Source organism: Amblyomma maculatum, chromosome 2, assembly GCF_055883805.1.
Source record: "Amblyomma maculatum isolate TAMU_Amacu chromosome 2, ASM5588380v1, whole genome shotgun sequence".
Lineage (NCBI taxonomy): Eukaryota > Metazoa > Arthropoda > Arachnida > Ixodida > Ixodidae > Amblyomma > Amblyomma maculatum.
Genome location: NC_139345.1, coordinates 186,165,169 through 186,184,067, shown reverse-complemented (window position 1 = coordinate 186,184,067; position 18,899 = coordinate 186,165,169). Strand labels below are relative to the sequence as shown.

The window sequence follows — 18,899 nt, the reverse complement described above, 5'->3', positions numbered from 1 at the left end:
CTGCGGCGTCGCTCATAGCCTGAGTCGCTTTGGTAGTTTAAGCTCCCAAACCGAAGAGTGTTAAACCCCCAAATCATTTATTGCCTCAAGTGTGGCATGCACAGGAATTGCGAACAAAACGTGCCAGCAGAGGATGTCCGCAGAACCTGACATTTTGGAAAAATAAAAGCTGCCGCGATTTGGTTTCTTACACGCGCCAGAACGAATAGATGAGCTTCCCTGACCCAGGCACGAGAACACTATACGCTGTCGCCGCAGCCGATCATACCTAGTTTAAACAGCAATACACTTTCGCTCTGTAAAGTAAACATCGTCCTCTGCTTCAAGTTTCATCGGCGCCGCGCCTTATATAAACTAGACAATTGCGCAGCACAAAGACGTCATCTGGGCGAGTGTGGGCGAAGTCCACGAGTGCATCGTCAGGAGAATCCGCCAGGTGGCGTAACGAAGCTATGTAAAGCTTTCCTATTTGCCCACGTAAGAAGACCTATGTGCACCTATTGGATTTTCTCGGTATATATATTTCATTTGTTGATTAAGAGTTACAGTTTAAGCTTGCTAGGAGAGGACTTCACGCGCTCTTTAAAGCAATGTCCTCTAATCTCACACAGCTTTCCTACGTCTGACCGCCTTAAAGCTTCCTGTTCAAACTACTGATGGCTCAGACAGCATAAAGCAGAGTATTCAAAAAGGTTTGGAACTTTATGGCTAATTTACACCATTACAAAAATGCGGGGAAACGCTGTAAGGCACTACGGGCTGGCACGTTCTCTTAACGACGGACATTACCACCGCAGTTAGCAATTGCAACTGCCATGCCACTCATCAGACCAACTTGGTGGTCATCTGGCCGTGTTTTCGGCATCACTTAAGGAAATGGCAAAATAGTTTATCCGCGGAAGCAGTAAGTACTGCAGGCCGAAGCACGCGAAAGTAGCCAGCTCCGAAGCGGTTATTGATGTTCACATCGAAGAAGCTTGTTTATTATTCTCCCTCGTCGTACCAACCTGGGCAGTTTACAGGAAGACTGGCATTGGCACTCGCGAAAGCAATACGCACTTTCCGTTGAGAAACTCTGTCTGCGCGCTCCCAGTCGAAAAAAGCGGCTAATTTTCTTTTGTCACAACAGAATTTCTGTGCAGTTTTTGACAGTGAACCTGCTGTGACAACAGAAATTTCGGTTGTAACGTCCTAAACTTCGACCGTTAGGAGAGAAAAGTACTACAGAACGTCAGACTACAGAAAAGTACAACAGAAATAACTACAGACCTATAGAAAGGAACTACAAAACGACAGAATATTCTGACGTTTACGACAGAACTACAGAATATTTCGTCGTATCTTGACACCCTTCTGTAGTTTTCTTCGAGTGCGCTTGTTAGCTATTTCTCCGCGAAGTACCCGTTATTCGTATATCACTTATACCGAGCAGTTCGTTGTAGACAGGACTCTTCGAAAAGAAGTTATTGCTTTGGTAGCTCGGGGTTACGGTATCGGACAATTAACTAAAGAAAACGGTAAGAGCTATTTTCTCACTAGGGAGATGGAGCACTAGCGGTGGGTCTTTTTGCTGAGCGAAAGTTCGCGACTGGACGACCGCCTAAACCACTTGTTTTCCTGGCCAAATCATTTTCACTGATGAGCTGCTCTACAAACGATTGTACATGCCCACACTGCTCGGCTGCTATTGTCATCTGCGTCATCAAACCCATGTTTTAAGTGGTGTAATAACCCTTCCAGAAAATTCAAACTCAAGCCCCACTTAGGTGTGTTTTTATTGTCCAGCTTAGACGTGGCTCGTTAATTGCGGCGCTCCCTATCTGGATGCATGGACTATAAAAATCTAGACAGTAGATGTTGCGTCCATTCTCTCATATTTAAGGAAATCTGGGTATGAGAAATTCACTCTAAACGTTTTTTGTGATTTTTTATATTCCAGCTTAATTCACCAAGGATATTAAATGCCATTTATCAATACGTTGCCGGGCTAGTGTTCATGCGTCGCACATTGGTATCACGGTTATCGTACTGCTTCAATGAAATTCTCTGCTGCTAGTAAAAAAGCAAGTAATGTTTTGTTTAAAGCTTACCAAATGCTCCGAAAACGATAGCTGTTTTTCTCAATTTCAGGGCACAGAGTCCCGAGCGGTGACGCATTTCCAGCTCAGCGCATGGTCTGTAGACGGCATTCCGAACAGTGCCGAATCCGTCAAGTTCCTCTTGCTAAGGATAGACGAGTTGAGAGCGGACGGTCCTCCAGTGGTACACTGCAGGTGAGTGTGCAGTATTGCGATCAAGTTAACAGCCTCTATTTCAGTTCATATGCAAATGATGCACTAAAGAAGATGCAGGAACAGTTGCGAAATAGCAACACTGAATTTCCTTGGCTTACGCCTCAGCTGAAGCCTCGTGTACTTCTCTCGTGCTAATTTCCGCTTAACCTTACCTAACAAATACTCCGAATAGTGAGATATAACGTATCCGATACACACTAGTGTAGGCGTAAGCCAGATTGCCTGACGCCTACCGTCCGCGCTTGTGCAGTAGCTTTACTTGACCCTTCCCCTCTTACTGTTTCTGTGAAGTCGGCCTGCGGCAATCCGCTCTAGGTCCACTTTAACACGTATCCGTTATGCTACGTCTCGTTAATCACAGTATCGGTATAGACGAATCTAGTAGTGCTTCAAAATTCTAGAAGCTTGCACAATTTGATTAATTAAAGAGTGAAAATAAATTTGCAATTAGCTAATATTGTTAATGAGTCTAGAAATTCTACACGAATTTGTGCATTCCTTGAGGAAATAGGAGGATGAAAAAACCATGAGAGAAGCAGCGATGGCAAGAAACGGCATATCCTGCGACTAACGAAGGATGAATTAAGGAATCCTTTAAAGGCATTGCAGAGGAGCAAGCATCCGGATCACATCTAATAGAGGCACATCTGTTGAACACGCAGAAGGTAATTCGCGTGGAAAAGTTGTTACTGTTAATTCTCGCAACTCCTGATCGGAAACCTGCACGATTAGTAAGCATTTTCGATGTGCAAAACAAAAACATAAGATCATGAACTGGCCAGAAACGCGTCTAAAACTGTACGTAAAGACAAATAAAATTGGCAGAGGATACTTTTGTCGCAACGGTCTGGTGCCAAAGCAGTGGCTATTTTTCCTCGTTTAACTTCGTGTAGTTTTTTATACGATATGTACCTATTTTTTTATTATTTAACATTTCTACAAGACGCATAATAAAATGTTTAATCATCTTCTTTCCTATGATGACGTCACATAAATTTCAAATTCCTTTTACCAAACGGTGTAAGAGGTTTGTGGCTATGGGATTGGTGCGTTGCAGTTTAAGCTGTGCTAAAAGGGCCGTATGGGGGCCATGGCGTCCAATTGTGGTTTAATCGTGACCTGTGCCACCAGTTCCAGTAACACGGCACTCTTGATTGCCTAGGTCACTTGATTAGACGTGCTTGTGGTACCAGGTAATATTTGTTACGTCAAATGTGACACGATGGAGCGCAACGTCGTTATATTCGCAGCTTTCTCTCGTTTTTTGCATAAACTGTGGCCCTGCATATATTTGTTATCAAATGTTAACGCACGGTTCAGACTTTTATGTGCTCATGTTTCCCATTCGGTCAGCGTGGCAAACGCACAACACCGTTCTTGGCGTACAAGTTGTCCAGTTTAGAAACCCTGCAAAATCCACGCTTGAGCCTTGCTAACAGAGGACAACAGCGCACGAAAAATAATATTCTAAATGTGACTCCTGGAACCTATTAGTATTTGCATACCGGTTTGTAATGGTCAGATTCTTTCCACAGCTTTGACTTAGAAAGGAAGACTGCGATCTCGTAGCGAGTGGTTGTGAGCCTTTGCTGATGTCGTGTGCGGCAGAGTGAACATTGAGTCATGCTTTTCCGCTCTTTGTTTCGCAGCGCAGGCATCGGAGCCACTGGCGTCTTCATTCTCGTGAAGAACGCTTTGGCCAAGGTCAGAGCGGTAGGAGCCGTCGATGTAGCGGCCAGCGTAGCCGCCATGCGTCACGAGAGAATCAACATGGTCGAGACACTGGTGAGTTGGCACGCAGAGTGGGCTCACGGAGGCCACTGCTAGATGGAGTTTGCTGCATTTTTCAAGAGTCGTGTGTTACACTGTGCACCATCGTTCATGGCATTTCTTCCTCGGAAGCAAAAACGTGCTGAAACCCTGCCATTGGCACTTTCACAAATGTTTCAGCTAACGCTATTATCATCATCAAAAAGCTACAAACACCCTTATTTCATCACTAGTACCATAATTATGACTGCATGCAGTGCCGTTTTCATCGCCACAATCATCATTATCATTATGACCAACTCCATTGTCATTTTCATTGGTGCTATAATCGTCATGCTAGACAATCGGTTCCTCCCGTCCATGGCGTGGAGGTAGAGGTTAGCGCACTTGGATGGGAATCAAAGGGACAGTGGATTTATTCCCGGTGGATACATTCCTTTCTTTAATTTTATAAGTCGACGATCCCGGAAGACACTCCCGGCGTACGAACGCAAATGTTGCCATGATCCTTGAAATGCTTTCACCTTAAGGAAAATTCCCAAGACGTGTTTACAAATGACGACGTCCGCAGATTTCTTATACATATATATATATATATATATATATATATATATATATATATATATATATATATATATATATATATATATAACGCACTGACTCGCCCCTACAGCAGCCGTACTGCTGATATTGATGGTCTCAAGCAAGCAAAACTCTCTTTTAGCCTCATGATTTGTATAGAAAAAATTTGACTGAGGCAAATATAAAAATGACAACTAAATATTAAACCGAAGCGCTTTAATAAACCTTTGACAGCTCTCACGCATACTCATAAGAGTCACACTCATTGGGAGCTCACGCAAAAAACGACAGTCAAGGTTTGGCGGGGTTTGTTTATTTTTTCGTATTCGCAGGCATTCTGTGCTACGGTATAATTAATTAGAGGGGATCCTCCTCATAAGCTAGTAATCTCTAGTCGATTTTAAGCTTTACGTATGCATAATACTTAATACTCGCTGTAGTAAAGCACCACTCACTTATATTACATGTTTCTCCCTTTAGTTGGATTTAGAGAGAAGTTATAGGTAGATAACCTCCACTGCACCCATGTAATGGCCTTGTGATTAAGCGGTTTCGTCCTTTATACCATTAGGAGTTTTTCGGTGCATCCCAAGGCCATCGGAAGGACGCGGCTAAGCAAAACAATCAACCACGTACGGTTTGCTGTTCACCGTTAGGCGACATTTTCGGCGCATATCAACGCAGGCATAATTTCCACCAAAAACTGCGCATTGTGACTGAGGGACAGTTCGCCGAATACTTCCTATTGAGTTTGCCTCACGACTGGGCGGGTTTGTTAATTATTATGTTTTTATGTATTCTGATATGGCTGCGCACGGATTATGCATATTCATCGTAGAAAGAAGAGCCAGCGCATCGGCGCAGTTATGTAAATATTTAGGCCCCCATTGGAGCTTTTATTCTCTTTACACAGCGCTGCCTGTCCTGCCACGCCTAATGAAAGCACAGCTTTGGCAACACATTGTGCATTAAAGTACACATCACTGTTAATCGTGCAGAGTGCTTGTGGTCTAAAGAATTAAATAGTTTCATTTTCATATGTGGGCGACACAAGGAAAATGAGGCCGCGCGGTGCTACTGATGTGGTATCCCAAAGTTATGCCGAATGACAGAACTTGGATGGTGAAATTCGGCGTCGATTTCGAGTGTTGCAGCCGCTACAGATTCTTACAGTAAGCGCAGTTCAGCATCACATTCTTTTTTATTAGAAAGCTTAGTTTACGGAAGATGTAGGATTCATTTTTAAGGTTTAAAGTCATAAAGAGACTCGAGATATGAGGGACGCCTTAGTAGAGGGCTCCTTAAACATACTTCGACCACCTGTGGTTCTTCAACGCGCGCTGATGTCGCAGAGCTCATGAGCGCCTTGCTTTTCGCCTCCACCGAAAAGCAGCAGCTGCAGCCGGGATTCGATGCCGCATCCTCGGACTCACCGGCCTATTTGCTGAGCCACCGCGGCGAGGCGTGAGCATCTTTTAAAACCAACCTACTTTTTTCCCCTTCTAGGAGCAGTACGTCTTCGCACACGTTTTGCTCGCAGAGCTGCTGGGCATCAAGAATCACAGCCGCACTAAAGACGAGTTCGTTTTGTTCTACTTGTCCGAAACACCGGGATTTAGGAGAAGCAAACTGCAAAAGGAGTTTGAGGTAAGCTGAAACATTCGTAAAAGTATGTATGCGTCAATAAAGTACGAACAGCTGCTATAACCCTAGGCGTCTGTTGCTCTTTCAAGAATTGGTATAATTGCAGAACTGCTCCGGATGCCCTTTGAGCAATGTGTTGAAGCTTTTTTCAAAACATGTTTTATACTATTACTGTTCTTCATTTTGAGTACTTGATCAATGCTGTTTAGTCCTAGTGAATTTGTATCATATAGATTGATTTCTTTTGTATAGCTTCACTGCATCGTTCATAGGCTGGCAGTGTGGTTCTAGTCAGGCTAATGAAATCCGCGCTACCTAGGACTATTTTCACTAAAATGTTAAAATAATTCTTAAGTAATATTTGGATAATTTAATGTGGATGTTTATTTCTGTAAGCTTGGGGACCGAAGCAGGCGTAACAGTGGTCAGAAATCAACCAGCCGAGTCAGGCGCGTGTGATAGGCGATGACCATGCTGCTCCCATGTAAGCCTGTTGTCTTTTTTATTCTAAATAGAAACCTGCCCTGGCTAATTGCTCATAAAATTCTCTGAGGTATGAACCGGAATGAAATGATTCAAGTAAACTAAGTACGACCAGGCCCTATGTCTTTATCGGCCCATCAATGTGTGTTGCTTATTAGCGCTATTATTTCTTCCGAACGATATGACTCCAAAACGGTAATGACTGTCGGCGTTGCCTTCCCTTGAAGACTATTGATCCCATACGTGCACTTTGTCTCTCACTGGGTCGACAACACCACACCTTTTACTATACTACACACACATACTATTTGGCGTGCAATCATCATTTACCACACGATGTGCAATACCAGTTGACTTAGCGCTGCCCCGGGCCATGTCAACATATGTCGACAACCCGGCAAGGTTCCTTTTACTTGTAAGCCACAAGAACGTGCATGCACGGCGTAGGGGTAGCGTGTCAGGTTCGAGAGCCAGGAGTGTCGGGCTCGATTTCCATCTCACATGGAAAACACGTGTTTGCAGCTTCTAAATCTTGGCCCCATCCTGTGTTCTCGTGATGGCCTAGAACACCGCCCCACCAGCTTCTCAGCTGCCTGATGCTTGCACGGGCATGCTTGCGATCTTTTCTTCACAGCTCAGGGAAAGCAGATGCCGACAATGCTGTAAATTGTGCAAAACGGCGCCTCTTTAAAAAGCAATGTTCGTGACTGCGGCGCAGATTCCAAAAATGGTAAAAACATGTTTTGAACAAAATGTGTTCATTGGTATCCTGTTGTGAGTGTACAGCGGCTTCCAATTCTGTGCACATATTGTGCTTCTCATCGTACGCAGAACAAGCTCAGGAAAACATTCATACGCACCACTCATATTTTATAAGCACTACGCTCCTCCCTCATTTCGGGTATAACGGGCAACTACTTACTGCCCTTCAGCGTTTCTGTGAGCTTATTGAGGACCTGGAATCTAAAATGATTGTAAGCGAAAACGCCAACTGTTGCTGTTTGTCCAAGTCACTAGGCCTAACAATAGAATGACCAAGGAAAAGTAAGCTGTAACCTCTGTTCACACATTGGTCAACCTTTAAGTAGTACCCTCGCCGAGCGTCACAGTGTGGCTCCACTTCATAATAAGCCATGTGATTCGGGACGGAAGTCCAAATACGTGCGGCAGTTGTTGCTTTGGTGTGCGAGTCTTACCTTAGAAGGGAGAACTTCCAGCAATGCGCCAGCACCAAACAGCTGTCCAATGTCCGCCGATATATTTGGTTGTTTCCTAAACACATTATAAGTAACAGCGATGGTATATGGCAACAGCAGTGTCGGCCGCGCGACACGGTACACGAAGGCCTAAAATCCGTTCTCGCTGTGGTTCAGCTATGCATGAGTGCCCGAAACAGGCCCAGCCTTCGCGCAGGCGATAACGCTCGTGTCATGTAAGCTTCACATGTAACCATTAGCAGCTGATCCTCCATATACAATAAAGGTAATTGGCAGTCGGAACTAAACTCTTATTGGGAAAGCGCCCTGGCCATGCTAACGTATGCGGGAGGAAAGACGCCGCGATTCTTGGATAGTAGCGGAAGCGACAAAAAAGCGAGGGCTCTAGTCCCCAGTCGCCGTTTGCAGAAGCCGGAAGCAACTCTTTTGAGTGGGTGCGATTTCTACTCGCCGAGAACTGAATGGCCTTCATAAGAATGTGCTTGCGTTGCGGTGCTGACATAACTGCACCAAGGCTTCCACGTTCTCGCCCTTACTCGCCGCTACTCCCTTACGTACAAATGCTTTCTTCTGGACGCTGTAGGACAAGGCCATCTCACATGCACCACGATGGTAATGATTTGCGATTCAAATCTTTATTTGTTCTTTTTCGACAGCCACCGCCATGCAGCCTTATCATTATTATTTCTGGCTACGAATCGATTCTGTATTCTTTGTTCGTGCTGGTTGTCGCGAGCCGCAGCCTTATTATCTCTGTCGCGCAAGATGCGCTGAGAGGTATGTCGAATATTCCAGCCACTCGCGTGTGTTTTTACAATTTAACCGGTGATGTTAATCACAGATTACGGTTTTGTCTAGATGTTTCTTCGCCGCCTTTAATTTGAGCGTTGACCGGTGCGACGGGCATTCGTAGAACGACGACCATCGAGCACGTTTGTTGCTATCGCCGCAGCCGATTGCTTAGTACTCATGCGGGCGCCTTTGTCAGCCAAATAAAGAGATTATTCCAGTCAATATAAAGCCTCCTCATTTGTTGCCAACGACGTTGTCACCACTATGTGACAGTATCAATTTGGTAACAAAGTAGCACTGTGCTACTTCTGAGTTACAATAGCAGCACTCCGGCACAGGTATTGCAAACTAGGATGTCGTGTATGGGGACACAGAGGAGCATAGCACACCATAGCGATACAGTACGTAGTGCACATGACAGACATAGAGTAGCACTACCTCCAGCAAGGGACGCTTAAGGTTACTCTGGCATCCTCTTGAATGTTTTCTTCCTTGAATCGTAACTTGCGCTTATCAAGTTCATTTCTATACCGCCGTTTCAGTATGCTGTTATTTTCAGTGATGAAACACCCCTATGGTAGTTAGCTGCGTGATTGTTTAAACGAGAGCACACACAAGTTTTGTTTCCCAATTTCTATAGTCCAAATGAAACTTGGCAACCTTTCCGAAACCCTTGGAATTTGGAAATTTTCTTTCATGATCTAATGATGCGTTTGATCTGATTTTGCACATATTTCAATGGATGTCGTTTGCGCTGTAGCTTCGCTTTGTTTGCGCCCCAGGTTCGAGTTGAAAACGAGGCAATACGAAAAAAAATGCACCTTTGGAGATTTCAGCTCCTTTTCCTTATTCAACCCTTACGAAAGCATTGCAGTTTTTTCAACGAAACCTCACGTCGATTAACTGCAGCCCGTTCTCTTCAGCAAGTTGTAGTCTAGAAATGCCATAATAAAAGGCGCAGTGCAGATCAGCACCGACAAAAAAAAAACAACAACAATTTATTACTAAATTTATTAAATAGCTATGTGAAGACCGCGTACTTTATAGAACGAGCCCCACATGATGATAAACATTGGGTCACAGTTTAATATTTTAGTACGAGTGCCACATGACGATAAACAGTGGGTACACTGTTTAATATTTTAGTACATATCGTAGCCGGTCAAAGGATGTTTGCTTAAAATTCGAGGTATCCGTTATCAATGTGACATGTACAACTCTACTGGTATACAAACATAAAGAAGTCAAGTTTCGTAAGGCATCTCCGCACGTGTGCCTGAAATACGGTACCTTTTTTTTGGCAGTCACGATTTTTATTTTATAAGAGTCTTACGTCAAACTTTTCCATGACACAGGAGCTTTCAGAGCTGTGCGCTACTGAAGACGACCATGACGTCACCGGCGCCATTAAATCCTCAAGTCCTAAAACTGGCCATCAATCTGTCATCCATCCACGTAAGTAACCACGTTTTTTATTTTTCTTAGCCACACAGGTGGCATCCTTCTGTCCAGCTAGTGTCTGATGCTTGTTCTCAAACAGTTCACTGAGGTGGATGCTCCTCGTGCACCTAAACTTATTACTGATAGCTTTGGGCTACTGATTGACTGAAATGTGCCTCAAATAGCCAATTCTCCCGTTTTAAGCCATTTGTGCTAAGTCGCTTGGCACCATTTCAAATCCGACATGCAAAATTAACACGTAAAATTTTATTTAAATTCACCCTCTGACATTGCATGTCAGCGCCAGAGTTCTAAGGAGTCTGTGTCTTCATTTAGTTGTTTGCATGTATTATGAATTTAAAAAGATTTCATTAGTGATCTATTTCTCTCATAAAGACTTACTAAAGTCAATGACAAGAACATTAATATAGAGCTATAAAAACAGTATAGACACATAATGATGACAAATGGGGGACACTAGAACATTTTCCGAGAGACATTGTAAATGTTTTTCTGCAGTCTACACTGGTCCCTAAAGCATGTGACAGTTTAAAACTTTTCTACCAGTGTACACACTGGTAGAAACGTGAAACATATCAATCAAGATACCGTAGGTAAGTTTCACGTTATCAGGTATCAGTGCTGTTAGATCTGCCCATGCGTGCTGTTGATTGTGAATAGAGTATATATTTGTGTTCTTTTCAATAAAATCTTCAGTTGCTAGACAGCGCTAGTCCCGTCTTCTTTCTGCTCTCTTGTCTCCGTTGTTACGCTGTTTTTTGCTTAATTATGTACCAACTCGCACAATTCGCCGTTTCACCAATATGTTGTCTCCTGAGTTATGTTGTTATTTAACGCTTATTACGTAAGCATTTCTTAGCATTGCAAGTGTTACAAAGGGTTTAGATAGAAACGAAGTTTTCAGGCGCAGGAGGTTTTGCTTATGGCTTCCGATCACACAGAAAAAGCCCAAAAAATGTGTAATGGGTTTCATTTAGAAAATGAATTAAGAGAAATATAAATTCACGGCTTTGATACTTGCAACACACAGAACATTACAAACTAAAACAGCAGCTGAGCCTCATTTGACTACAATTAGAAAATAAGGGTATATTATCAAAAGTGTTTTGAGCGAGCGCTATATTTTGATGTGCTCCTTCGTTTCGGAACTTCATTACACACACATAGTCTTTCTTTTAATTTTAATTTCCTTTTTTGATAAACCAAATCACCTGAGTAAGGTTGACGGATTGAGCAGATTTCCTCTTTGACAGCGAATTTCCAGTAAAATAACGTCACCAAACTACGTGAAGGATCATTTATCTGATACCGAGATGATGTATGCTGTTTGTGAGCTTGCAAGAGAGGGCAGGTTAAATTGCCCTGTCAGTATATAGTGCTGATGAGGAAGGTAGGTCAGCATGAAAAGGGGCTACTTTTCTTAGCTGATTCATCAATACATAAAGCAGAAAAACGGTGATGATTGAGCTCGAACATTGTTGTGCTTTCCATTTTCGGCTGTTGTAAAAGATTCCATTTCGTAATGAGTGTTAACATTATTATGGGTGCTGCACCACTGATACAGCCAAAATTAGCGCAGTACTTGCAGCCTTTTTAGAGCTTTTAAGAAGCAACGTGAAAAGATCGCATTTTGCTTTCATTCGTAGTAGCCCTTATTTATAGCTGAACAGCGAATACGGTTTGCCTTTGTTTTGGCGCCCCAAGTCACGGTGCAAAAATATGCCGCCCAAAAGTGCGGCTAAATTCCAATATTACTTAGTACTACTATTGTAGTCTCAATATCAAGACCATGTTCAATGCGTAATTACGTTAGTGTAAAGAAATGCAGCTCTGTACAGTTGCAATAACATATAAACCATTTCTAAACACGATACCGGCTAATAGTCCAAGTCAATGTTTTTGTTAACGAGTCAATAGTAAACGCGTTTTTGTCTTCCTTTTTATGGCGGTGAACTGGTTCCTGTACCTACACGTTATGGCCACGCATTAGGTCAGATCTTAGTTCTCACGTGATTGCTTCCGATAGGACGATGGTCAGCATTCGCTAACAACGTCATGTGCTCTGAAATGGGCTCACCCTCTTTCCTCTCTTTAAAATAGAGCAACATTTTCCGCAATCGACGTGATGACTTGGTGGCCTTGTCATTCCGTCTTCATAGTGATACATGAAAGCTGCCACTGTCGTTCAAGGGAAGGCCACAGAAAGACTACTTATCTCTGCTGCACTGTCCTCAGTTCCAGGTGAAGGCAAGCGAGGGCGATTAAGCAACGGAAGCAAGTCTGCACAAGACTGCGCCGAAGTTGTTTTCGTGGACGTAAGTGCTCCTTCTTAACTTGTGTCCCCCTTTAAAGCACATGTGAAAACATGTTGATTCGAATATAACCTGAATCGCAGAATATGACGCACTAATTCGAACTGGTGTTGGCGGTGGCTCCTGATATTTGCAAGTACGCATACTTTCGGTATTGCGGAAACAGTGTGACCAGTTTTATGTATTCTTCATCAGAAGCGAAAGGTGTAAGATACACAGGAATGTTGAACAGATACTTCACAGCAGCTGCAAAGCACGCATAGTAAGATGGCCACACTTATAATGATGAAAAAAAGGGCTGTTGAAACGGTAACTATAGACGATTTTAGTTTCGATGCCTGGGCGCAGCCATCTTAGTTTGATGGTGGCGCCTCGTATGAGCCAAACTGGGAAAGTCCACTCCGGCTCCTCTTGACGCCATTTTGGGCTGTGCTGTGCGTGTTGATGCTGCGATGCGGCAATGCGAAAGGGCTTTTTCGTGGTGCTCGTGAAAGCTATCCGACACCTTGGGGCTATTTAGCGTTTTGTTTGAGCGCGCCAGCAAACCGTATACTATTCGTATGGTACGGCGGCAGCAGTTGGAAACAGCACTAGCGCCAGGGGCTACTGCGAAGGTCTGCGCTCCGCTTCCGGGAGGTCGAACTCGTCAGAGCTAAAGGTGAGAATGTAGCTACTGTATTTTTAATGATACATGCATTTTCAATTATATTTTATAATCATACAAACACGCAGCGAATGAACGGTACGGGCAGCAACCGAACGCGGAATACAGATACGAATGATGGTTTCGAACATCGCCGTATTGATTTAACTTGAAGTGCGACCCATTTCATGTCGGGTATTTCCTCTCGATAGTGCATATTTATATTCGATGCTGGCCTGCCTTCATTTCGCATTAAAGGCACGGGCAGCGTTCACCGCTGTTAGGCCCTGTTATGACCGTGCATGGTCCGCACTTGCGCGCACTATTGTTCGCCTGTGGGCATGGATACGTGCTATTGGTGCAAGGGCTCTAAGGGAGCCTGTTTCCATGAATCTTTTTGTGTGAGCCTGCTTTGCTTTGTCGAGACCCTGCAAATGCCAAATTGGCCCTGTCAAGGGAACCTCAAGAAAAGTAAAAAGAAATGTCGCCCTGTGGGAAATAGCCGGAAGTGCTTTGTTCAACTGTTCAACCTTCCCGTCGAGAGGCGCTTTTGTCAAGTGAGGAAGGCCTATTGTCCAAAGGAGACGACAGAGTGACACGTCCGCTGACGTACAGGACAAGAAAGGACCATGAAGAATACGGCCATTAGAGGATTTCCCGTGAATGCAAGAAAGAGTTGCAATTGCCGGAAAGGGACAATGCTGGGAGCAGTATTCGTGGCGCGCACGTACACTTGGGTTTCTGAGAAGGAAATCCACTTGCCGGAACACCATATCGGATCTTTGCAGAAGAATAGAAATGTACCTCCTCGCCGTTCCCAAGCTCTACCCGCCAACAAGTAACCACGCCCAACGAAACAATACCGGACCAGTCAGTGCATCAGACCATCAGTGCAGTCATGTGCTCGATTGGATGCCGATATCTGAGGGGCGTGCCCTGGAACTGGTTGGTCAGCATCTTCAGAGAGGGGCTGGACATATGGGGTTTTAAGGACTTTGCAGAGCACGAAATGAGGCTCTGGGCCCTGGGTAAACGGCTCATCCAGACGCTTCTCGCTATGAACTCTTAACGCTTGCCGTTTTGCTCATATACCCTTCTTTTTGATGTAAATAAGTTTTCTCAAAGTGCTATTAAAAGTGCTTGTATATATTTTACCAACTTCGAAGATTCAATCCTTCATAAATTCGGAGTCTCTGCACGCTACCAAGTGAAGGCCGGGTCGACTCAGCCCCAGCGTCACGACAACTGTTGACCAGCGTTGGGATCTGAATCTACAAGCCACAACATCTGGTGATCGGAGGCGGCATCTGAAGCTACAGGCCACAACATCTGGTGATCGGAGGTGGCATCTCAAGCAACAAGCAGGAGCAACAATCGGCCAACAAGAGAGCAGCTCGGAACATCGATCGCATGTGTGGGTGAGTGCTTGGCTTTTCTTCTGATGTGGACCAGGTTCTAGAACAGGGTTAGATTTTAGAACTGGTAAAGAGTGTTGAAATGCCTTTAGGTTTGGTAGTTTGCACAGTTGGTTTGGAAGTAGCCGACACTCGGAGCGATCATGGACCTACAAAAGCTGCAGAAACCGGAACTGTTGCTATTGTGTGAGGAATTGGGAATTGATACAAGTGGTTTGGCACGAAAACCCTTGATTTTAAAGGCAATCACTGATTTGGGAACCGATGATGAGGAGCTCAGTGAAGCATGGAACCTCATCGGACAAAAAAAGGAGGAGCAACTCAGACAGCAGAAAGAGCGGGAAAAAGAGGAAAAGAGGCGTGATATTGAGAGAGAAGCAAAAAGGCTGGAGCAAGAAATTGAGCTCCGGAAATTAGAACTTGAGTTAAGCAAGAGGTCGGGCAATTGTCCCCAGCTAGCGGTACCTCTTCTCAACAAGGAGGCAGATTTCAAGATGTCAAAGTACATGCAGCCATATGTGATATCAGGGGATATCGGTCTGTATCTGGCTAACTTTGAGCGAACCTGCGGAAAACTGTCCTTCCAGCGAGACACTTGGTCTCAGAGATTATTTACGATTCTGCCCTGCGAGGCAGCGGAGGTTGTCGCGCGGCTAAGCAAGGAGGACGCGGACAACTACGAGAAGGTCAAAGCTTGCCTTCTGAGAAAGTATAGGCTTAGCGCCGAGGCGTTCAGACAACGTTTTCGGAACGCTACTAAGTCCAGGGACGAGAGTTACCCTGAATTCCTGTACAATTTAAGAGTAAATTTGGGCGAGTGGCTAAAGAGCACAGATTCCTACAGTGATAGGGACGCTGTAGTCGAGCGAATTCTTTTGGAGCAGTTTTATAACTGCCTCCCAGAAAAAGAAAGAAATTGGTTACAGGACCGAGGCGAAATCAAGTCGGCAACTGAAGCTGCCGAACTTATTGAGGAGTATGCTTCGCGTCGACAATTCAGCAACCCAGCAGTGGATAGGCCCCGCAATCCCAAGTTCAGTGTGAAAAACCGTCAGGAAAGGCACTTTGCTAGAGTTGGAAACGAAGAAAGGAAGGTTTTTTCAGGCAAACTCCCTAGAAAGACGGCAGTGAGAAAAGTGGCTAAGTTACCAACGCGCAGAACACAAAGAATAAGCTTGAGGCTAGGAAGCAGCTCACATGCTTTAGGTGTAATGAGCAGGGTCACATTGCCGTCAACTGCCGGAAAGAAAAGATTGCTTTCTCGTATGTCAGTGACTGCGATGAAAATATGCAGCTTTTGGAACTTTACCTGCATGACCTAGTAGTCAACGGGAAGCCTTGCAAGGTACTGCGCGATTCGGCCGCAACGATGGATGTTGTCCATCCGGCGTATGTGTCGCCTTCCGACTATACAGGACAGTGTGCATGGATCCGCCAGGTAGTGGAGGAACAGAGTGTGTGCTTGGCAACCGCGAACGTGGTCATCGAGGGCCCTTTCGGCGAGTTAACAACTGAGGCTGCCGTTTCAGGAAAGCTTCCTAAGTGCTATCCGTATTTGTTCTCCAACAAATCGGACATGCTGCTGCGAAAGAGGGGCATCCTTTTCGGAGACAGAGTTGTGCAAGCATTAACACGTTCAAAGGCGCGAGAACTAGCTACACTGCTCATTCCAGAAAAATCCACAGCAGAGGAAACGGCAGTTAAAACAGTGGTCGATGTGAAAGATAGCGGGTCAGAAAACTTTGAGAGCGAGGCATCTCAGATAAGTCAACTTGAAAGTGAGCTTGATGAGACGCGGAATGAAGACGTTCTTGAGAGTAACCTCTTGCCGCCAGTGTCTAGTAATCTCACGGGACGTCTAAGTGGAACCCGAGAGGACTTAGCTATGGAGCAAGCCAATGACCCCAAGATACAGGAGATAAGGGAGCGCCACCGCGCCACTAAGACAGCAAAGAATATTTCAAGATGAGAAAGGAAGTGCTGTATCGCTTATTCAAGGAAAAGCGCGGAGTAGAGCGGGACCAATTAGTCGTTCCCCAAAAGTACCACGAAGACTTACTGCGACATTCCCATGGCAGCTCGTGGTCATGTCACCTTGGAATAAGGAAAACAAAGCAGAGGCTGTTGCAAGAATACTATTGGCCTGGATGTTTTAAGGACACGGAAAATTTTGTACGGTCATGCGACACGTTCCAGCGGGTTGGAAAGGCGCAAGATATGTGGAAAGCTCCAGACTACGACCGAGAATTCACGGTCCAGTTTGATAAGTGATCGAGGGCTAGGTGCTGTTCTCTGCCAGAGGGATGACGGCGGTAATGAGCACCCCGTGCTCTACCTGAGCAGAAAACTGAGCTCTAGAGAGAAGGCTTATTGCGCGTCAGAGAAGGAGTTCACTTGCATTGTATGGGCCATTCAAAAATTGCAGTGCTATCTTGGAGGGGCCAAATTCACTATAGAGACGGACCATTGTCCCCTGGCTTGGCTGCAAACTGCGACATCGAAGAACAGTCGCCTTATGAGATGGAGCTTGATTTTACAGCAGTACAATTTTGAAATAACCTACAAAAAGGGGAAGTTAAATGGGAATGCGGACGCGCTTAGCCGCTGTTTCTAAGCGGTCCGAGGTGCTCCTCACCATGTATCCAAATTGATACTCAGGTTCTTTTTTTTTTCGTGCGCTTGTATATGTGCGACTATGTAAAGCAGCACGTTTGGTTTTCTAGGCATACGTGGGTCCTGAACGTCTTGAGTGTGAGCTTTTCTCGGACAACGATGGCAGTTTTCTTTCCACCGGGTCTCTTCAGACGGGAGCCGAGTGCTTGCTTAGACATGTGGTTGAGTTTCAGAGACAGCTCAAGCAATTTGGACTACGACAATCAAGACAACGCGACAAGCAACAGCGAGCTTCAAGCGTTTATGTGCAGGCCATTAAGTCGTCTCTTCATGCAGCAGCTGCGACTGCTGCCCTCCGTGACTCTTCTGGCGGGGGAGGAGGCTGTTATGACCGTGCATGGTCCGCACTTGCGCGCACTATTGTTCGCCTGTGGGCATGGATATGTGCTGTGGATATGTGCTGTTGGTGCAAGGGCTCTAAGTGAGCCTGTTTCCATGAATATTTTTGTGTGAGCCTGCTTTGCTTTGTGGAGACCCTGCAAATGCCAAATTAGCCATGTCAAGGGAACCTCAAGAAAAGTAAAAAGAAATGTCGCCCTGTGGGAAATAGCCGGAAGTGCTTTGTTCAACTGTTCGACCTTCCCGTCGAGAGGCGCTTTTGTCAAGTGAGGAATGCCTATTGTCCAAAGGAGACGACAGAGTGACACGTCCGCTGACGCACAGGACAAGAAAGGAGCATGACGAATACGGCCATTAGAGGAATTCCCGGGAATGCAGGAAAGATTTGCAATTGCCGGAAAGGGACAATGCTGGGAGCAGTATGTGGCGCGCACGTGCACTTGGGTTTCTGAGAAGGAAATCCACTTGCCGGAACACCATATCGGATCTTTGCAGAATAATAGAAATGTACCTCCTCACCGTTCCCAAGCTCTACCCACCAACAAGTGACCACGCCCAACGAAACAATACCGGACCAGTCAGTGCATCAGACCATCAGTGCAGTGATGTGTTCGATTGGATGCCGATATCTGAGGGGCGGGCCCTGGAACTGGTTGGTCAGCATCTTCAAAGTGGGGCTGGACATAGGGGGTTTTAGGGACGTTTCAGAGCACGAAATGAGGCTCTGAGCCCTGGGTAAACGGCTCATCCAGACGCTTCTCGCTTCTCGCTATGAACTCTTAACGCTTGCCATTTTGCTGATATACCCTTCTTTTTCATGTAAATAAGTTTTCTCAAAGTGCCATTAAACCTGCTTGTATATATTTTACCAACTTCGAAGATTCAATCCTTCATAAATTCGGAGTCTCTGCACGCTACCAAGTGAATCCCGAGTCGACTTAGCCCCAGCGTCACGACCGCCCCTAACCGGTGCTATCGCGTACCGAGCTTGGCGAATGCATGCGCGCGTGTGGTGCGCCGGCGACCTAGTGCGAAAATCATACGATCGAGCTGTCCTGCTTCAACAATGTATAGTTTCAAGTTGAACCCCGGTTCAAGAACAGCACATAATAGAAGCAGTGTCTAAAGTACCATCCATCGGCGTTTTTATGCAGCATTTGTGTACGTCCGGCGGAGCAGCAACATCGTATCCCCGTCCCGTCGTAGCAGCATCGCTTGTACGATGTACTGTTGAGCAAAACGTCGAAAAACGCGCGCTCTCAGCTACACCATGA

General features: G+C 45.2%; 1 protein-coding gene across 1 annotated transcript in view; it reads left to right on the top strand.

Annotated features, from left to right (window-relative positions):
• LOC146200610 (uncharacterized) overlaps positions 1-18,899 on the top strand; it is a 306,225-nt gene that overhangs the window by 235,448 nt on the left and 51,878 nt on the right. The window contains exons 24-28 of the mRNA XM_084595576.1: positions 2,131-2,273; positions 3,944-4,079; positions 6,153-6,293; positions 10,138-10,237; positions 12,479-12,558. Coding sequence (XP_084451702.1) covers positions 2,131-2,273; positions 3,944-4,079; positions 6,153-6,293; positions 10,138-10,237; positions 12,479-12,558 — 600 coding nt within the window. The remainder of the gene's footprint in view (positions 1-2,130; positions 2,274-3,943; positions 4,080-6,152; positions 6,294-10,137; positions 10,238-12,478; positions 12,559-18,899) is intronic.